General features: G+C 43.2%; 1 protein-coding gene across 1 annotated transcript in view; it reads left to right on the top strand.

The window, feature by feature from the left end:
* Positions 1-15265, top strand: part of LOC111868711 — a gene marked incomplete at its 3' end in the record, with an annotated part of 196097 nt that extends 180832 nt beyond the window's left edge. Inside the window, exons 4-7 of the mRNA XM_023859628.2 lie at positions 7072-7188; positions 8263-8409; positions 11184-11511; positions 14881-15265. Of these exons, the coding sequence (XP_023715396.1) occupies positions 7072-7188; positions 8263-8409; positions 11184-11511; positions 14881-15265 (977 nt within the window). The remainder of the gene's footprint in view (positions 1-7071; positions 7189-8262; positions 8410-11183; positions 11512-14880) is intronic.
* Between the last annotated feature and the right edge of the window lie 543 nt (positions 15266-15808).

Here is a 15808-nt window from a genome sequence, read left to right as displayed (position 1 = left end):
ATGGCTTATATGAGTAAACGTGACTTACTTGAAATAAGAGACGCAGGCCACTTCCACCACTCGTAAGGCCCATATTGAATAGAGCCTCCGGCTGACAACTGGTTATTCCGTGTTAGATCAGATTTATAAGTCTCCTAAATGGCCTATTGTAGCCTGTCCCGGGTGATTATGATGATGGAGAATTTGGTGGAATGAAGATTGGCAGGGGAAACCGAAGTAGCCGGAGAAAACCTGCCCCAGCACCACTTTGTCCACCACAAATCCCACTTGATCAGACCCGAGATCGAACCCGGGCCGCCGCGGTGGAAAGCCAGCGACTAACCGCTCGATCTATGGCGCGGCCTCTTCGTGGCTTAGTGCTTAATGAAGCAGAGAGACAGTTTCACTATTACTTACATAAAATGTTATTGAATTCGCCGTTTATTAGTCAGCGTTGTAAACATATCTTCATTTCAAAGAAATAATATGCAGTGAGTCTAAAGTCATGTTCTGGGTGCTTGCAGAATTTTGGAGTAGGGTTTATATTTAGAGTTAAATACGTAGCTATGTTTGCTAGAAAGTCCCTTCCCTCGCTTTCCATTAATATATTTTTTTAGTTGGTAGGATGAGTCCCGCGGTCTGTAATGGGGACTTGTATTCGAGAGGTGCTGGGCCCGTACCTCGAACAAAATACCAGCCATCCTGACTGATGTTGTTGGTGGATTTCCTCCGTCCCTTCAGGCAAATACCAGTTGCGCCACTACTACGCCATTCTGCCTCCCTCTGAATTAATTATTCACAAATAATCCTGGCGTTCTAAGCTCTATAAATCTAGCTATTGCAACTTCATGAAAAAAAGTTGAACACGAAAAACTGAAGAGGCTTTCTGTAGAGCTTCCGTTTGGAACTCGCAGGACATTTTGCCTCCTACAGTTTTATTTTGAGTGTCTGTTGGAAGTGATCATACAGCAACGCAACACTCCACTCTCGGGGACATCTGAAATGACGGGGCGAGAGAACTAGATTAAACATATCTACCAATACGGAGCGCTAGAACGTATGCTACCCACATGTGTACGCGTCAGGGGCTCTCGAGTCTTCATCCGATTTTGCGCAGTACGCCTCTTACCACGTGACATGGATCTAACATGGCTTGAGGCAGTTCTCTCACTGGGAGCTCCCTGACTGTGTTCTTACAACGAGCAAGTTCACTTCGGTCACTTTATATGTATGAATCTTCGTCTAGTCTTGGTCTGAAAGTAAATATAGATGAAGCTAGCATATGATATTGTGACGAAATAGGAAGAAATAATGATGCGAACGCAATGATGCACACAAAGTTCCGAGCAGAACTCATAAGTCTGTTCTTCTATTGTATAGATTTTAAGTAAATAGCAAAATATAACGCAAAGTTTATCAAAATTTGACACATTTTTTGTGAACATGATATTGCCGAAGTACAGATTGAATTTATCCGGATAGTTTCTCGAAATCTGGCATCGTCATCTTCTTTATAATAGATTTAGGAACAATATTTCACACACAATATGTGGGGATGATAACGATCTACCTCTGCGCCCAGTTTCCCGCTCCTAGTTCCAATGGTCCATTAGTTATCCCCATCAAATTGAACGGGAAAGAAAATTTTCGCACGGCCACTATGTTGGTATTTTACACTCTGCAGAAACGAATACCTAAATAGACGTTGTCAATTTAAGAAAATTTATTACTGTACTCATCTTTATGACCTTAAATGTACAGGCGCTACTGTCGCTTCCACCGGACAATTTCGTTCGTCTGGCATCTCGTTACTGAATGTAGGAAATTAAAAGTATGACATTAAGATGGCCTCCAGTGGTATAATATTTGTATGAACTCTGAGAAAAACGATTAATCGGTTCAACAGGCACACACAAAACAGAATTAGCTGTTTCTTTTTCTCACGGATGGAAAGTATTCCAATGGAGTGTTATATCTAATAACCACTTTCTATATATTTCGTGTCCTTCCCTGGTTTTTACATGAATTTATTACTATTTTAAACCAGAAGGCTACGCATGACAATGCATGGAATTATAACATTGCAGTAAAACAGCGTTTCGGGAACAATTTGGACTTAAGAGAGAGAAAATGAGAGGAGGACGGTGTAAATTACATAATGACGAAATTTATAACTTGCGTTTTCTCCGAAACATTTTCATGATGATGGACGGGGTATGTAGCATGTATGACGGATAGATGAAGGATGCATTGTTTTACGAAACTTAAACGAATAACGTGAAAAATTGGAGGCCGCTTGAGAGACTTTGGCTAACTAACTTTAGTGGAATCCAATGTAATGCTAACATCTTGCGAAAGCATACTCTCAGTTTCATTCGACGCGACTCATGTAGCGTGACAGAGGAGTATGAGGATCCTATGCACGGCAAATTAGTCTGACTGTATATGCATCTCTGTGAGCCATGCTGGATTTGATTTGACTGGACTCAGTTCGAGCAAGGTGCTCTCAGCCTCAAGCGCATATGAGAAGAGCATGTTGAAATGGAAGGGGGGGGATATGCTGTAGTGTAGTTGGTTGAGGCATTATTCCACAAGCCGGAAGGTTGCGGATCGAATTCCGATGAAGTGGATTTTTCAATTGACCTCATCCTTCCAGTCGCACTATGGCCCTGCGGCCGACTCAGCCTCTAACAGAAATGAGTACCAGGAATATTCCTGGGCTGAAATGGTGGCCGGCACGTAAGGCTGACAACCTTACCGCCATCTGTGAGCCGACTGTCTAGAAAATGTGTTTCTCGAGACGAATTACAATGCAAGAGTTTAATATAATTTTCTTCTTTTAATCAAATTCAAATGCTTCCTCCAGAACCTGGTTTGTCAGCAGACTGCTCAGTCACTTGGACATGCGGTCACGAATATCCGTGGTACTTTTACTTCCTTGTATGAGGACTATAATCACTGACCAAGGTTTCGTTTTCGCTAGACCCGTGACACTGACACAGAAAGCTGCGGAAATTTGTCCACACTCTGTCAACAACCGGGCCACCGAACTGAAGCTATCACGAAACGTCTTGCTGCCTGCAATAGCACGAGTACATACTTGCTAAATCTCTCATTATCGCCTCTGTGACTCAACAATATACATTCTGTAGCGTGCAGTTCAAGAAACAGAAGTTCGAACAGGTTATCAACAAGGTACCGGGAGAGGATGTAAGGTCAACACACAGCCTGAAACAGAGACTTGATTAGTATGCCTGAGCACACCTGCTCAGATATTTGCACATCTGTGAGTCAACAGCGGCCACAGGACCTCCAGTGCGGGATGATCTACTTTCACTAATCAGGTCGGCCTCTTGTCTTGGTTCCCTAACCAGTGCTGCCGCCAAACAATGGAACGCTGTACATTGTAAAGAAGACATGGGGAGGCCACAAGACATCTCTCTCGCTCTTGCCACCACTTGCCAAGTGACATATAATTTGAGTAGCTAAAAATCCAATTAACATAATGACAGACACACAGCGGAATGTCTAATTAAATAAATAACCGGCTGATTAATAATCTGAGTCATGTACTGGTTGAGTAACTTGAGAACAAAGTGTCATATTCACCAGTGAAGCGGTTGGCTTCGTGACTTAGTAACAGACTAATTTATTCACTGAAAAATGGGCCTACAGACTGATAATATTGTGACGTGTTGCGCAACGTAGCCATGTAATATCCTCCCCATTTCATCTCCCTTGCGTAAAATTGCTTTCCTGGATACTCCATTTTAAAATATAATTCATGATTTTCTCTCCGAGTATGAGACCATATTACAAACACGCAAAAGAAACTGGTAAAATGATTTTTTCTCCTTATTTTTATTACAAGAATGTAATTTAGCCCACAGGTTAGCGTGCCGGATCCATGGTAAGATAAATCGCACGATCAAATTTAAGTTCACTCATCCACCTTCACGGGCTCATAGTCATCTCTGTAACGCCTCTTGTTTTCCTTTTTTGTATTTAACCCCATAGGATTGCAGATCCAATCTATCTTCACACGTTCTAATTACGAGGGAGGGTCAGTAAATAGACCACAGCTGAAAGTAAAAGAACTGTAATGGATGTAATGCCGGTCACGGTAGCCCAGCGGTCTAAGGCATGCACTGTCTTCGCTCGCTCGGAAGCCGGGATCGTGGGTTCGGATCTGTTTCCTGTGAGGTACGAACTGAATTCTTATATATAGTTCTTATACATTGCCGGTCACGGTAGCCGAGCGGTCTAAGGCATGTACCCTCTTCGCTCGCTCGGAAGCCGGGATCGTGGGTTCGGATCTGTTTCCTGTGAGGTACGAACTGAATTCTTATATATAGTTCTTATAAATTGCCGGTCACGGTAGCCGAGCGGTCTAAGGCATGTACCCTCTTCGCTCGCTCGGAAGCCGGGATCGTGGGTTCGGATCTGTTTCCTGTGAGGTACGAACTGAATTCTTATATATAGTTCTTATAAATTGCCGGTCACGGTAGCCGAGCGGTCTAAGGCATGTACCCTCTTCGCTCGCTCGGAAGCCGGGATCGTGGGTTCGGATCTGTTTCCTGTGAGGTACGAACTGAATTCTTATATATAGTTCTTATAAATTGCCGGTCACGGTAGCCGAGCGGTCTAAGGCATGTACCCTCTTCGCTCGCTCGGAAGCCGGGATCGTGGGTTCGGATCTGTTTCCTGTGAGGTACGAACTGAATTCTTATATATAGTTCTTATACATTGCCGGTCACGGTAGCCGAGCGGTCTAAGGCATGTACCCTCTTCGCTCGCTCGGAAGCCGGGATCATGGGTTCGAATCCCACTCAGGGCATGGGTTTAGTTTGTGTGTGTGCGTTTTTCTGTGTTTGTGTACAGGTAGAGGCCTTGCGACGAGCTGATCACCCGCCCAAGGAGTCCTACCGAATGTGTAAGATCTAGAGAAACCGAAGTGAACGGAGAAGTTCATGGAGGTAGGCCTAGGCCCACTGGGGCTGTAGTGCCAAGGAAAAAAATGGACGTAATAGGTTTTCTATGTGTATCACTTGGTGGCAGCATAGGCCAGATTCATGACAGGCCATGTAACAGACGCGCATGCGAAAGATTAGAGGCTGGTTTCAGTTTTCAAAATGACGACAGTGCTTGAGTGTAATACCGAAGAGCAGCCTTCTCTTGTGCGTTTTTTGTGTGCAGAAGCACTCAGTGCAAAGGATATTAATAAAGAAATGTTTTATGGTGGGAAGTGTTTGTCGCTTAAAGCGTTCACAACTGGATGGCAAACGTTTTGCTGATGACGAAGAGGTTAAGCAGAGGTGCAGAAGTATCTGAGACGACTATCAGAAGACTTCTATGCTGCGGGTTTCGACGCATTGGTAAAGCGATGGGACAAGTGTATACAATGTTTGTGGAGGATACGTCGAGAAATAAATATTTTTTTCCAGGTTGGAATATCATATTTTTTACGATTTGTATCAGCTAGTGACCTATTTACTGACTTCGTACATGGTCTTTCCATCTCTCTCGCAATGTAGGAGCTTAACCTCTTCAGATATTTATTACTAGGTTTTACATGTGCGTCAGTATTCCTTTTCTGCCACAGCCGTGCGCGGATGGTTCTTACTACCTCAATTCTTGTGCTTCGTTTCCCTCGTTTTTTTTTCCTCCGTCATCTCTTGTTTATGTCTCACTGCCGTATTTTAGAACTGCTTTATCAAACATTTCCGTATAATTTCAAATAAGTATTTTTTTCACTCAGTTATTTTTTCACTGAAGATTCTCTAAATTATCCACTTCTGTGTACGATATCTCATTGTGTTCAGTTGAAGAACAAGTAAACATTCGAATTTAGATACTGCGCTGTTAATTGCTTAATTTCCCGCCATAGATCAGCCTATTAGACGCTGATTTCTTTTCGTGGGGCCTCGGGGTCCATCCCGAGTTACGTTACGCGACATTCATTACGGATGAAGTAGCACTGGAGCAGTTGCTTCGATTTTCCCACGATAATCGTCTTTCCGCCATTGCTCTATACCCACTTACAACAGCCTCCTGAGTGGTGCTAAATCGCTGGCCTTGCAATGCATAATTACACCCTCGGAATTTGGTTTAGGGGCCTAGACACGTTGTCTGGCTGTCTGCAGGGCAAGGACGTTATAATTCTGCCAAGAGCATTATCATCTGCGATATGCCGCCGTGTAGTTCTGTAGAAGTTCATTGACGTTGCGGAAGAATAGCTCGCCTTCTTCAAACTCTAGGGGAAAACCGAGCAAATAGCAAGTTGAAGCTCGCAGTGAAATTCTGTGGAACTTCACGGCGTCACAACCAAGGAGGCAATATTCTTCATAGAACTCCACTGTGAGAATATCATATCCAACTTTTATTTCTTTGAAGAATTCTGTTTTCTGGGATGGTGCCGTGCAGTTCTTGTGTGAGCCGACGTTTCGGATGAATGTATCGCCTCCATCTTCAAGGCAAAAAATCCGTGAGCGATGAACCAGCGTGAGCAGGTGGCTGAGTCTTCTAACAGGTTTCTACAAGACCATGTCTAAGTTTCTTTCACGTCTCCTGATATTTAGGCACAATTTGAGGACCTAAATGATCTCTATTGCGTTGGACTTTATTTTGAATTTTTGGGATTTTGATAAAACTTTTGTATGACACTTCTGTAGTAGGCCTGTCCACTGTATTAATAAGATTGTTCTCCACAGAAATCGCTTCCCGACGGCCTGCTCTTTCCGTGCTGCGCAACTGTTTGTTCTCTCGAACTAAAACGCATTGCATGTAGACCTACCTAGACAGGACAGCAGACTGACGCTATGAGTAATGAAATGCTACACCACATGAGCTTTTGTCCATTGTTGTTAGGAGTGTAAATGGAAATTGTAAAGGTACCGAGGAAACAGAAATAAGTTAATGATTTTTTTCTAAATCAAACTCAGTGGACAAAGGGTTCATAAATTCTGTTGTACTGGGCTCAGTAGTTTAACAGAATATCTTTCTGTGTTTAAGTCTAGCAGCTTAACCGCGTGGGGTTTGGAACGCTCTGCAATGCACAAACGGCATGATGCGCTGTTGTTTGTTTTGTTCCAGTTTAACTTCGTGGGGAAGCTGTTGGGGCCCAAAGGCAACTCCCTAAAGAGACTGCAGGAGGACACAATGACGAAAATGGCGATTCTGGGCAGAGGCTCCATGAGGGACAAGCACAAGGTGAGGTGTAGCAGCGCGATATGGTGATAAGCTCATCAGTTCTTTCTCCTTTCTTCTTCTACCTTATACGAGAGTAAAGTTTCGGTGACTTTTACGTTTCATATGCATTAATGTTCATTTAAAGTATTTCAGATTTAAATTCGTCACTTGAAAATGGTAGCTGCTCCCAAGATATGCTACAGACCACAGATTCGCAAATGGTGGCTATTTAATTTCATTTTAAAATTTATGTTTTAGTTCCTAATGAAACGCCATATGTCAGTCCTGCCTTAACGATGGATCCTTTCGAGAATATAATGTAACAGCTAAAGCAAATGAAAATTGTATTGGGCAGATGAATGCTGAAAGTGGCAGGCAAATTTGGGCGGAAATGTGGTTCATTAGTTGGCCTAGTACGAAATGTTTTTCTTGCCATATATTTATTCCATGCCACGTCACGTATGCTAAATTATAGCTTTCATTTGAAAAAGAACTCTGTTATGAACATCTAACGAAGTAAGTCGTAATTAATTTTGTAACTAAATTAAAAAAAACTGAGTTTTCAGTGCAGTGTTTCATGTCAAACACGGGTTTTTTTATTATTTTTTTTTAAATTCGCTTTGTGGGGCATAGAGTCCAACTGGGTCCACTCGGCACGGCGGCCACTGATTGGCCTATTGTAGCCTGCCCCTGGTGATAATGACGATGGAGAATTTTGGTGGAATGAAGATTGCAAGGGCCTTGGGACGAGCTGATCACCCGCCCAAGGAGTCCTACCGAATGTGTAAGATCTAGAAAAACCGAAGTGAACGGAGAAGTTCATGGAGGTAGGCCTAGGCCCACTGGGGCTGTAGTGCCAAGGAAAAAAGAAGAAGAAGAAGGAGAAGAAGAAGATTGGCAAGGGAAACCGAAGTACTCGGAGAAAACCTGCCCCAGCGCCACTTTGTCCACCACAAATCCCACTTGACCAGAACCGGGATTGAATTCGGGCCGCCGGCTTGATGTCCCTGCTCTTGCGTTAGCCCTGTGCAGTCAATGCGAACGTGATATATACTCTATATATGCTTGTGTCTGAGACTTCGATCTTCCTTGCAGGAGGAGGAACTGCGCGCCTCTGGCGACCCCAAGTACGCCCACTTCAACGATGACTTGCACGTAGAGATCACGGCCTTTGCGCCCCCAGCAGAGGCCCACGCAAGGATCGCGTACGCGCTGGCGGAAGTACGCAAGTTCCTTGTGCCGGTACGTGACGTACATAACGTGTCGCGCTGATCTTTGGGTAATTTAACTACGCTCTTTCAATTGCAGAGGTTGTGTGAGTCAAATGAGACCGGAAGATGGAAGTATGGGCCAGTAGGAAGGGAACCATACCTTGTCTGATGGTACTACCTTGGAATTCATGTGGATTGTGTGTTTGTTGTTTACTTTACGACGGTTCTCGATGGTTGATGTATTAGAAAGGGTCTGGAAGGAAGCGGTCGAGGCCTAATCGAAGTACTACACCGGAATTTGCTTACAGGGACAGAGGAAATGCACGAAAATTTTCAGTCGTAAGGGCGGTGATGCAACTGAGATTCGAACCAAGCGGTAACCCTGGACACTTGTATTTCAGAATGCAAGTCTAGACCGATACCGACACACCAATCTATTCGGTAATTCTCCCGGAGAGACTGGTGAAAATTACGAAAAATTTTCCATGTTAACGAGTAGCCGTGCCGAGATTTTAACCCGGTATGACCAAAATACAAGTCTAGAGTATAAGTATACAGTATCTATGGTATAATAATAAAAATAAAATTCAATTCAGGTATTTATTATTTATGTGCCGATTCAACAGCTACAAATCAAATTACAGACACAGCACAGTGTAGATAAAAGTAATTACATACTGGACATACACAACATAAATAATAATAATACCACAGTCAATAAGTTCGTGGAATGGCCGCAAAGCGTCGTAAGGGAATTTACTGCCAATATGTTCCAGCAATGTTTTCGACAGCTATATCAACGTTGGAAGGCTTGCATAGCGGCTAACGGCAACTATTCTGAGGGCCAATGTGGATCTGTGTAGGTGTATGTGAATACCTTGTAATATGATGCGATAAAACCACATTCCACGAACTTAATGACTCTACCACGGATATCCACAGACACAGCGTGGAAAACCTACAGTCAATGGTACGTATGTAAGAAAACTGACAGTAGCACTGCGTACATCAGCATCCTTACGAATGCACACATAGCATGCATAAAACCCACGCCGCAAGGTGTAAGCAGCGCGAATAATTCCAACAAAGCGAAATTATTATTATTATTATTATTATTATTATTATTATTGCTCTACAGCCCTTTATTAGGCTCTGAGCCATTTTTTTTTTAGTTTGGACGGGGGTTCAGCCTGTCGCAAGGCCCCCTACCTACATACAGATCAAACTCACACAATACAGCTGTCTATGCCTTGAGTGGGATTCGAGTCAACGATCCCAGTGTTCGAGCCGGCGAAGACGGTTCATGCCTTAGACCACGCGGCCACTGTGATCGGCCAAAACGAGAAATACTCAATCGAATATCTTTAAACGGATGGATGACGACCAATGGAAAACATTCTGGTGTCAATTAATTTTAATGAAGATTAATTTGTTTTAATTATGAAATATCGCGCTCACACGCGATACGTAATTTTGACACACAGTGCAACTATTTCAGCAAGATAAACAACACCTGATGATGGCCTTACGCGGCCGAAACATGTAATGAGGAAGAAGGGTGACGGGATAATAAGTTGCTTTTAAGAAGAAAATGCACGTGTAAAAGCCATATAACCTATCTCATTATGCACTGACTTTGTACGCTTAACGTATACGTTTTATGCAAATTGTTGTAGCGTAGCCTGTTATCCTACCCCAACTGCTGTCAATTACTCTTTCGCCTTGGGATGTTGATACTAGGTTCCGTCAACCATTCTGGGAACCAGTACCCGCATAAAGGGGTAAAAGGGATCCTTCAAGGGGAGGACTCAGTTTTGTGGCTAAATCTTATCTCTTATTTGTAGCGTTTCTGGTTCTCTGGTATCTGGGGTTCTGGGGAATAAACTTGTAACACTGGGGTGCCACCTGTTGTCACCTGTTTATTTACACCATCTACATACTCATTTTGGGTTGAGCTAAGCTACATAAGTTCATATTTATCTAGCCTCAGTTCCTTGTCTCATAAGCATCTCTCAGGTTGCCAGCAATAAGACGTAAATTCACTTACTTTGGTTTCAGAAGAGTTAGACGACGACGTGCCACGTTTTGTAGCCCACGGTCATTTTGGCCTGGTTTTCCGTAAGCTGTGCGGCAATTAGCACGTCGGTAGGCGATCCTACATAGCCTCCTCTAGGAAGTGTTAAAGTTTTGGTAATCAACTGCTTATAGTCACCGACATAATGGGATATATAATAGAAAATTCTTGCGAGTCAGCAAACTTCATGCCCTCGATAAACTGTAATAATTACTACGCCTGTTGCAACCACTGGTTCAGCATTTCCAAGCGAGACTTGCCGCCTGTTGGGCAAGCATTACGAACTTTCTCGGTTGCGATAGTTCGACGGGGCGCCTTTGAGCTCCTGGGTTTCAAATCTCACTTCGTTAAGCCATAAGGCATAACAAAAAAATACACGCTCTAAAATAAGCTTACAGCTGCTCGTCTACTATTCGCATGTCTGTATAACCATGGCTGTGTCTCGGTTGCTGCATTTCTGCGGAAAGGGAGCGCCACATACAGGTCTGGTTCGTAATTAAAGTGGAACAGACGTAATGAGATCAATTCCACCCGTAAAGCACCTTAAACCGTTGTTTCTGCGGGCGAGTTATCTCGTAAAAAAGCACCGACTTACTCCACTCCGTATAGCTTCTGTTTTTGACGATTTAAATTAAAGTTCTTCTGCTTCCCCATGCAAAGTAAATTACAAGTTACTGTATAAATAGAGTTTTTTTATTAAATTCAATGTTGAATTCAATGCGATTTTACAGGATTACAACGACGAAATCCGCCAGGAGCAAATGCGGGAGATGCAGTTACTCAACACAACAGTGCTGGGCCTCACCTCTTCTTCAGGGAACCTGGTGGAGCCATCTTCCCCCACTGCTCAAAGTCCCACCACTTCTCCCCCTCCCACATCTACAGGCAAGACCAGCAACACCAACAATACCGGCAACAGCAATCAAAATGGTCGCCATTTGCAAGCCTTACCATACACTCAACAAAATGGACGGAATTATCTCTTCAGTCAGCATTTCCTCCTACATCCAGCATTCCGCGGGTTAACAGCTCGGACACAGCTGCCCGGAGTGACGTCAGGTAAATTACACGTTGGCTTCGTTAGACCCGAGGCATAAAATATCTCTTTAAAGAACGTAAATTAAGTGTAACGACCCAGTCATACAGATTGCTCTGTGTTGCGTGTTATCTTTACAAATAGCAGACACAGTATGCTATTGTGGTTTTATTTGAACTCTTCCTTTGCCATGCACGAGATATCTAGCTTTTTTTCTAATTCGCTTAGTGGGATGTGGAGTCCAACTGGGTCCACTCGGCACGGCGGCTACTGAGTGGCCTATTGTAGCCGGCTCCGGGTGATTATGATGATGGAGAGTTGGGTGGAATGAAGATTGGCAGGGGAAACCGAAGTACTCGGAGAAAACCCGCCCCAGCGCCACTTTGTCCACCACAAATCCCACTTGACCAGACCCGGGATTGAACCCGGGCCGCCGCGATGGAAGCCAGCGACGAACCGCTTGAGCTATGGCGCGGCCTTAGATATCTAGCTTAATAGCACCGGTCCTTCTTATTTGGATTTATTTGGTGTCTGAGATCAGTGAAACAAACCCTTCTTACGAGCTGAGCAGATGTTTAAATCTAACAATATTTGACTCATAAGAATATAAATTACAGAAAATGTTAGTTGAGTGGGTGTTACTCCTGTTCGGTATTCGCGGGGTCAATGGTTCAGATCTCAACACGGAAACCGGCTGTCGTGTGTGAGGTTTTTCATGGGTTTTCCCCATTCCCTCCAGGCAAACGCCGGCGTAGGCCTTCCAATTAGTCACAACAACTTCTGCCCACACTATTTGAAAGCATCCTCCTGCCAGTCGAATCTGTATACTGTACACAGAGCTTCTGACAGCGTCGATAATCAAAACCATTAATAAATAAAAAGTATAAATGTTGTTACCCTGGGAGCACTCATATGCAGAAGAGAGTTTTAAAATAATAAAGCATTGCGAAACGAATAAAGAGGGGGTAACTATACAAGCAAACAGTATTCCTGTATTTTTAAGGATTGATTCCTGTTGTGTATATACAATGGACATATATAATTTTTACCGTCAACGCAATAATACTTTATTATTTATTTATTTATATAGCACGCACTAAATGTTTCGTCCTCAAATTGTTCATTTTCAGGTGCTGCAATTTTCTCACATACTATTAACGAACTACAACGCTAAAATTCCCATTGTTATAAATGGTTCTTACAAGATGGTTTCTATTCAGTTTCCAAACTAGACGAAACTTAAAGTAAACTTTGATTAAAGTTAACAATAAAATACAACGAAATAAGAATAAAAATTAAAAATAAAAATAGTACATATGATAAAGTCGTATACATAACAGTAGGTTGAACCTAATTTAATAATCAGGTGATCGCAAATCCAGAATTCGATATTTAAAATGTATTTAAAAATGATTTTCAAAATGTTATAAGCTGTGAGTAGCTTCATGTTTGTTACTGCAGTGGACCACGCACAGGCTTCGTCAAATTTGTTCTGTTTGCTGCATTGGATCGCCATGTTAGTATCGTAATGTTACAGTTTTCCTAGAGAATACAGCCCTCTTGCCTTATGCTATCGGGAGCCAATGGTTAATTTGTGCTGTTAATATAATGCGGTTCATTGGCTGCGCGGTTCATAATACAGAGTACTACAGTAAGCTACATAATACACGAATAGAAATTTCTGCAGGAAAGATGAGATGTTTTTTCTATAAGTTTATTAGATATAAAATTGCTGGCTACATACCAAACGGTACCGCTTCACTGTATGGTATGTGGTGAGATACTTGTTGGGGGAGCCTGACTTTCCTGGACAAGTGTCACTATAAAACGGCGTTTCTCGTTCATTTCCTTTCACGTTTCCTTTGGGAACAACTGCGCAGTCCTTTGCTACTTTCCCACCACGTGCCTGAATCGGGTGCAGTTTGCCATTCAGACCGTCTTCTACGTCTGTTTAACTTGGTCTTCCTCTTTTTCGGGCCATCTTGTTTCAAATGTTTCCGACCAATACTGCAATCACTTTTCTAAAGAACTCCAGGTGAGACAAAGTTGAAAGTTTTACTGACTGCCGCTTTATAATGTAAGAGGTTGTTTTACTTTCATGTCTGTTAGTTTCAGCGGCTATTTCTGCAAACAAAGTGTCACTAGAAAGTGGCACAAAAATTCGTGTGTAGAAACAGGCTTTTGTCTATTTCGAGGTGGTTTATAATGAGATGAGGCAAGAAATGATATCATATAAAAATCATGGTTATTTTCGTCCCACAAAGCCCAATATTCATTATCATCGTCTGTGTCGTTGCGACTACCACAACCACCAGCATCGTTACCTCTTACACTTGCAATTACCTGATCGTCATCAGAATTACTACACCTGTCACTCAAATCAGGCCCGCTTATTTCGGCATCAGGTTCAGTATGATGAACTACGTATATCAGTAAGTTCACTGAAAGAATCAGAGTCATAATGCAATTGTTCATTGATCTGTTTGCTCTCCAATGCACACCCACAGGAAGATGCCATTGTGATATAACTACAGACAGAAATATATGCAGGCTCTTCGAAAAATCTAATATAAAACCCACAAAGCAATAGAACGAAACATTTGTTAACAACACTGCAGAGAGGAAGGCTTGTGTGATACAACTGATCACTGTTTGCCTCCCTCAAGAATTACTGATGAAGCAATTGGCGGACTCAGTCCGGCATAGGACCGGAAAGTGAAATTTAATGCGGCAGACTCATTCCCATATCGGACCAGAAAAAGTTAAAACTAGAATATCATGCGTTTCGAGGTCAGTGTATTTCTCTCTATATTTTCTATTCATTGTCCCAGTTCCGAATGATACATCAGAGTAATGGAGCAGTTGGTGGGAAAAGAATTGATAGGTGAAACAGAAGTACTCGGGAGAAAGCCTGCTCCAAAGGCAGCGCCATAGCTCAAACGGTTAGTCGCTGGCTTCCCGCCGCGGCTGTCCGGGTTCGATTCGGGGTCTGGTAAAGTGGGATTTGTGATAGACAAAGTGGTGCTGGGGCGGGTTTTCTCCGAGTACTTCAGTTTCCCCTACCAATCTTCATTCCACCAAATTCTCTATCATCATAATCACCTGGGGCAGGCTACAGTAGGCCAATCAGTGAACGCCGTGCCGAGTGGACCCAGTTGGACTCCACTCCCCACTAAGCGAATTTAAAAAAAAGCTTGCTCCAATGCCTACATTGTACACCACAAATCCCAGATAAACAGACCTAGAATTGAACCCGTGCCGATGAGGCGAGGAGCAGGAGACTAACTTCCTGAGCTCTTATGTCGCCTAAAAACTGGTTTTGGTAGATACTTAAGCCAGTAAAAGTGATTATCATTTCATGCCGAGTTTCAGAGGTTTAATTTGTGTTACAGTTCTCCATTCTGGTGGTGGAGGCTCCATATTGAACCGTTTGCGCCCTCACTATCATCTAGCGGCAACACCAGGCATTAATACAGCAAATAACCGCCTGTCGCCTGGCTCCATCCTATCATCAACGAAACACCAACGCAACAATATTCTTTCTATTCTTGCTGGTGGACCGCGGTCTGTGATTGGTGGAGGCTTGACGGCGGTTGACTCACCGCAGTCGGGTGGAGGGAACGAACAACTTTTGGCGACCATGTGCGGTGCAACAGATGACGTGATTGTCTCTGCTGGCGATGAAGAGGAAGTGAACACTGCACCGGCTTCCGCTGTGTACGGACTGTATGAGAATTATGCGGCTGCAGCAGTTGCGGCGGCGGCTTCTGGTACAGGGTGAGTTTCGATTTTTCAGTACAAGTCTGCCTCACTGTCAGTTATTTTTTGGATCCCTCTGTGTTTTCCAGGTAGCTTACCCGAGTTCATTGACATAAACGTCTCATTCTGGGGGTGTTCGATGACAGTCTTGTACGAGAGACCGTACTGTGGCTGCAGCAGCAACCTGAACTGCAAACAGTTCAATATAATTCGCATACGCCACTTCAGATCAAATAATTTTTGGCACTGCTCGTTTACCTGCGGTACATCTATTAATAATCTTCATATTGCCAGATATTTTTTTGTTATGTAAGATATTATTGAGGAGGATAAAATGGAAGTGCATGTGGCACGAATGCGGGAGAGGAGAAATGCATATAGGATATTGGTGTGAAAGCCGGCAAGAAGGAGAACACTTGGAAGACCAAGGCGTAGGTGGGTGGACAATATTAAAATGTATCTCAGGGAGATAGAATGGGATCGTATGGATTGGATTGATCTGACTCAGGATAGGGACGAGTGGGAGGTTCTTGTGAACACGGTAATGAACCTTCGGGTTCC

The sequence above is a fragment of the Cryptotermes secundus genome, unplaced genomic scaffold, assembly GCF_002891405.2.
Source record: "Cryptotermes secundus unplaced genomic scaffold, Csec_1.0 scaffold1688, whole genome shotgun sequence".
NCBI lineage: Eukaryota > Metazoa > Arthropoda > Insecta > Blattodea > Kalotermitidae > Cryptotermes > Cryptotermes secundus.
The sequence above is the reverse complement of the archived record's forward strand: the minus strand, read 5'-3'. Positions and strand labels throughout refer to the sequence as shown.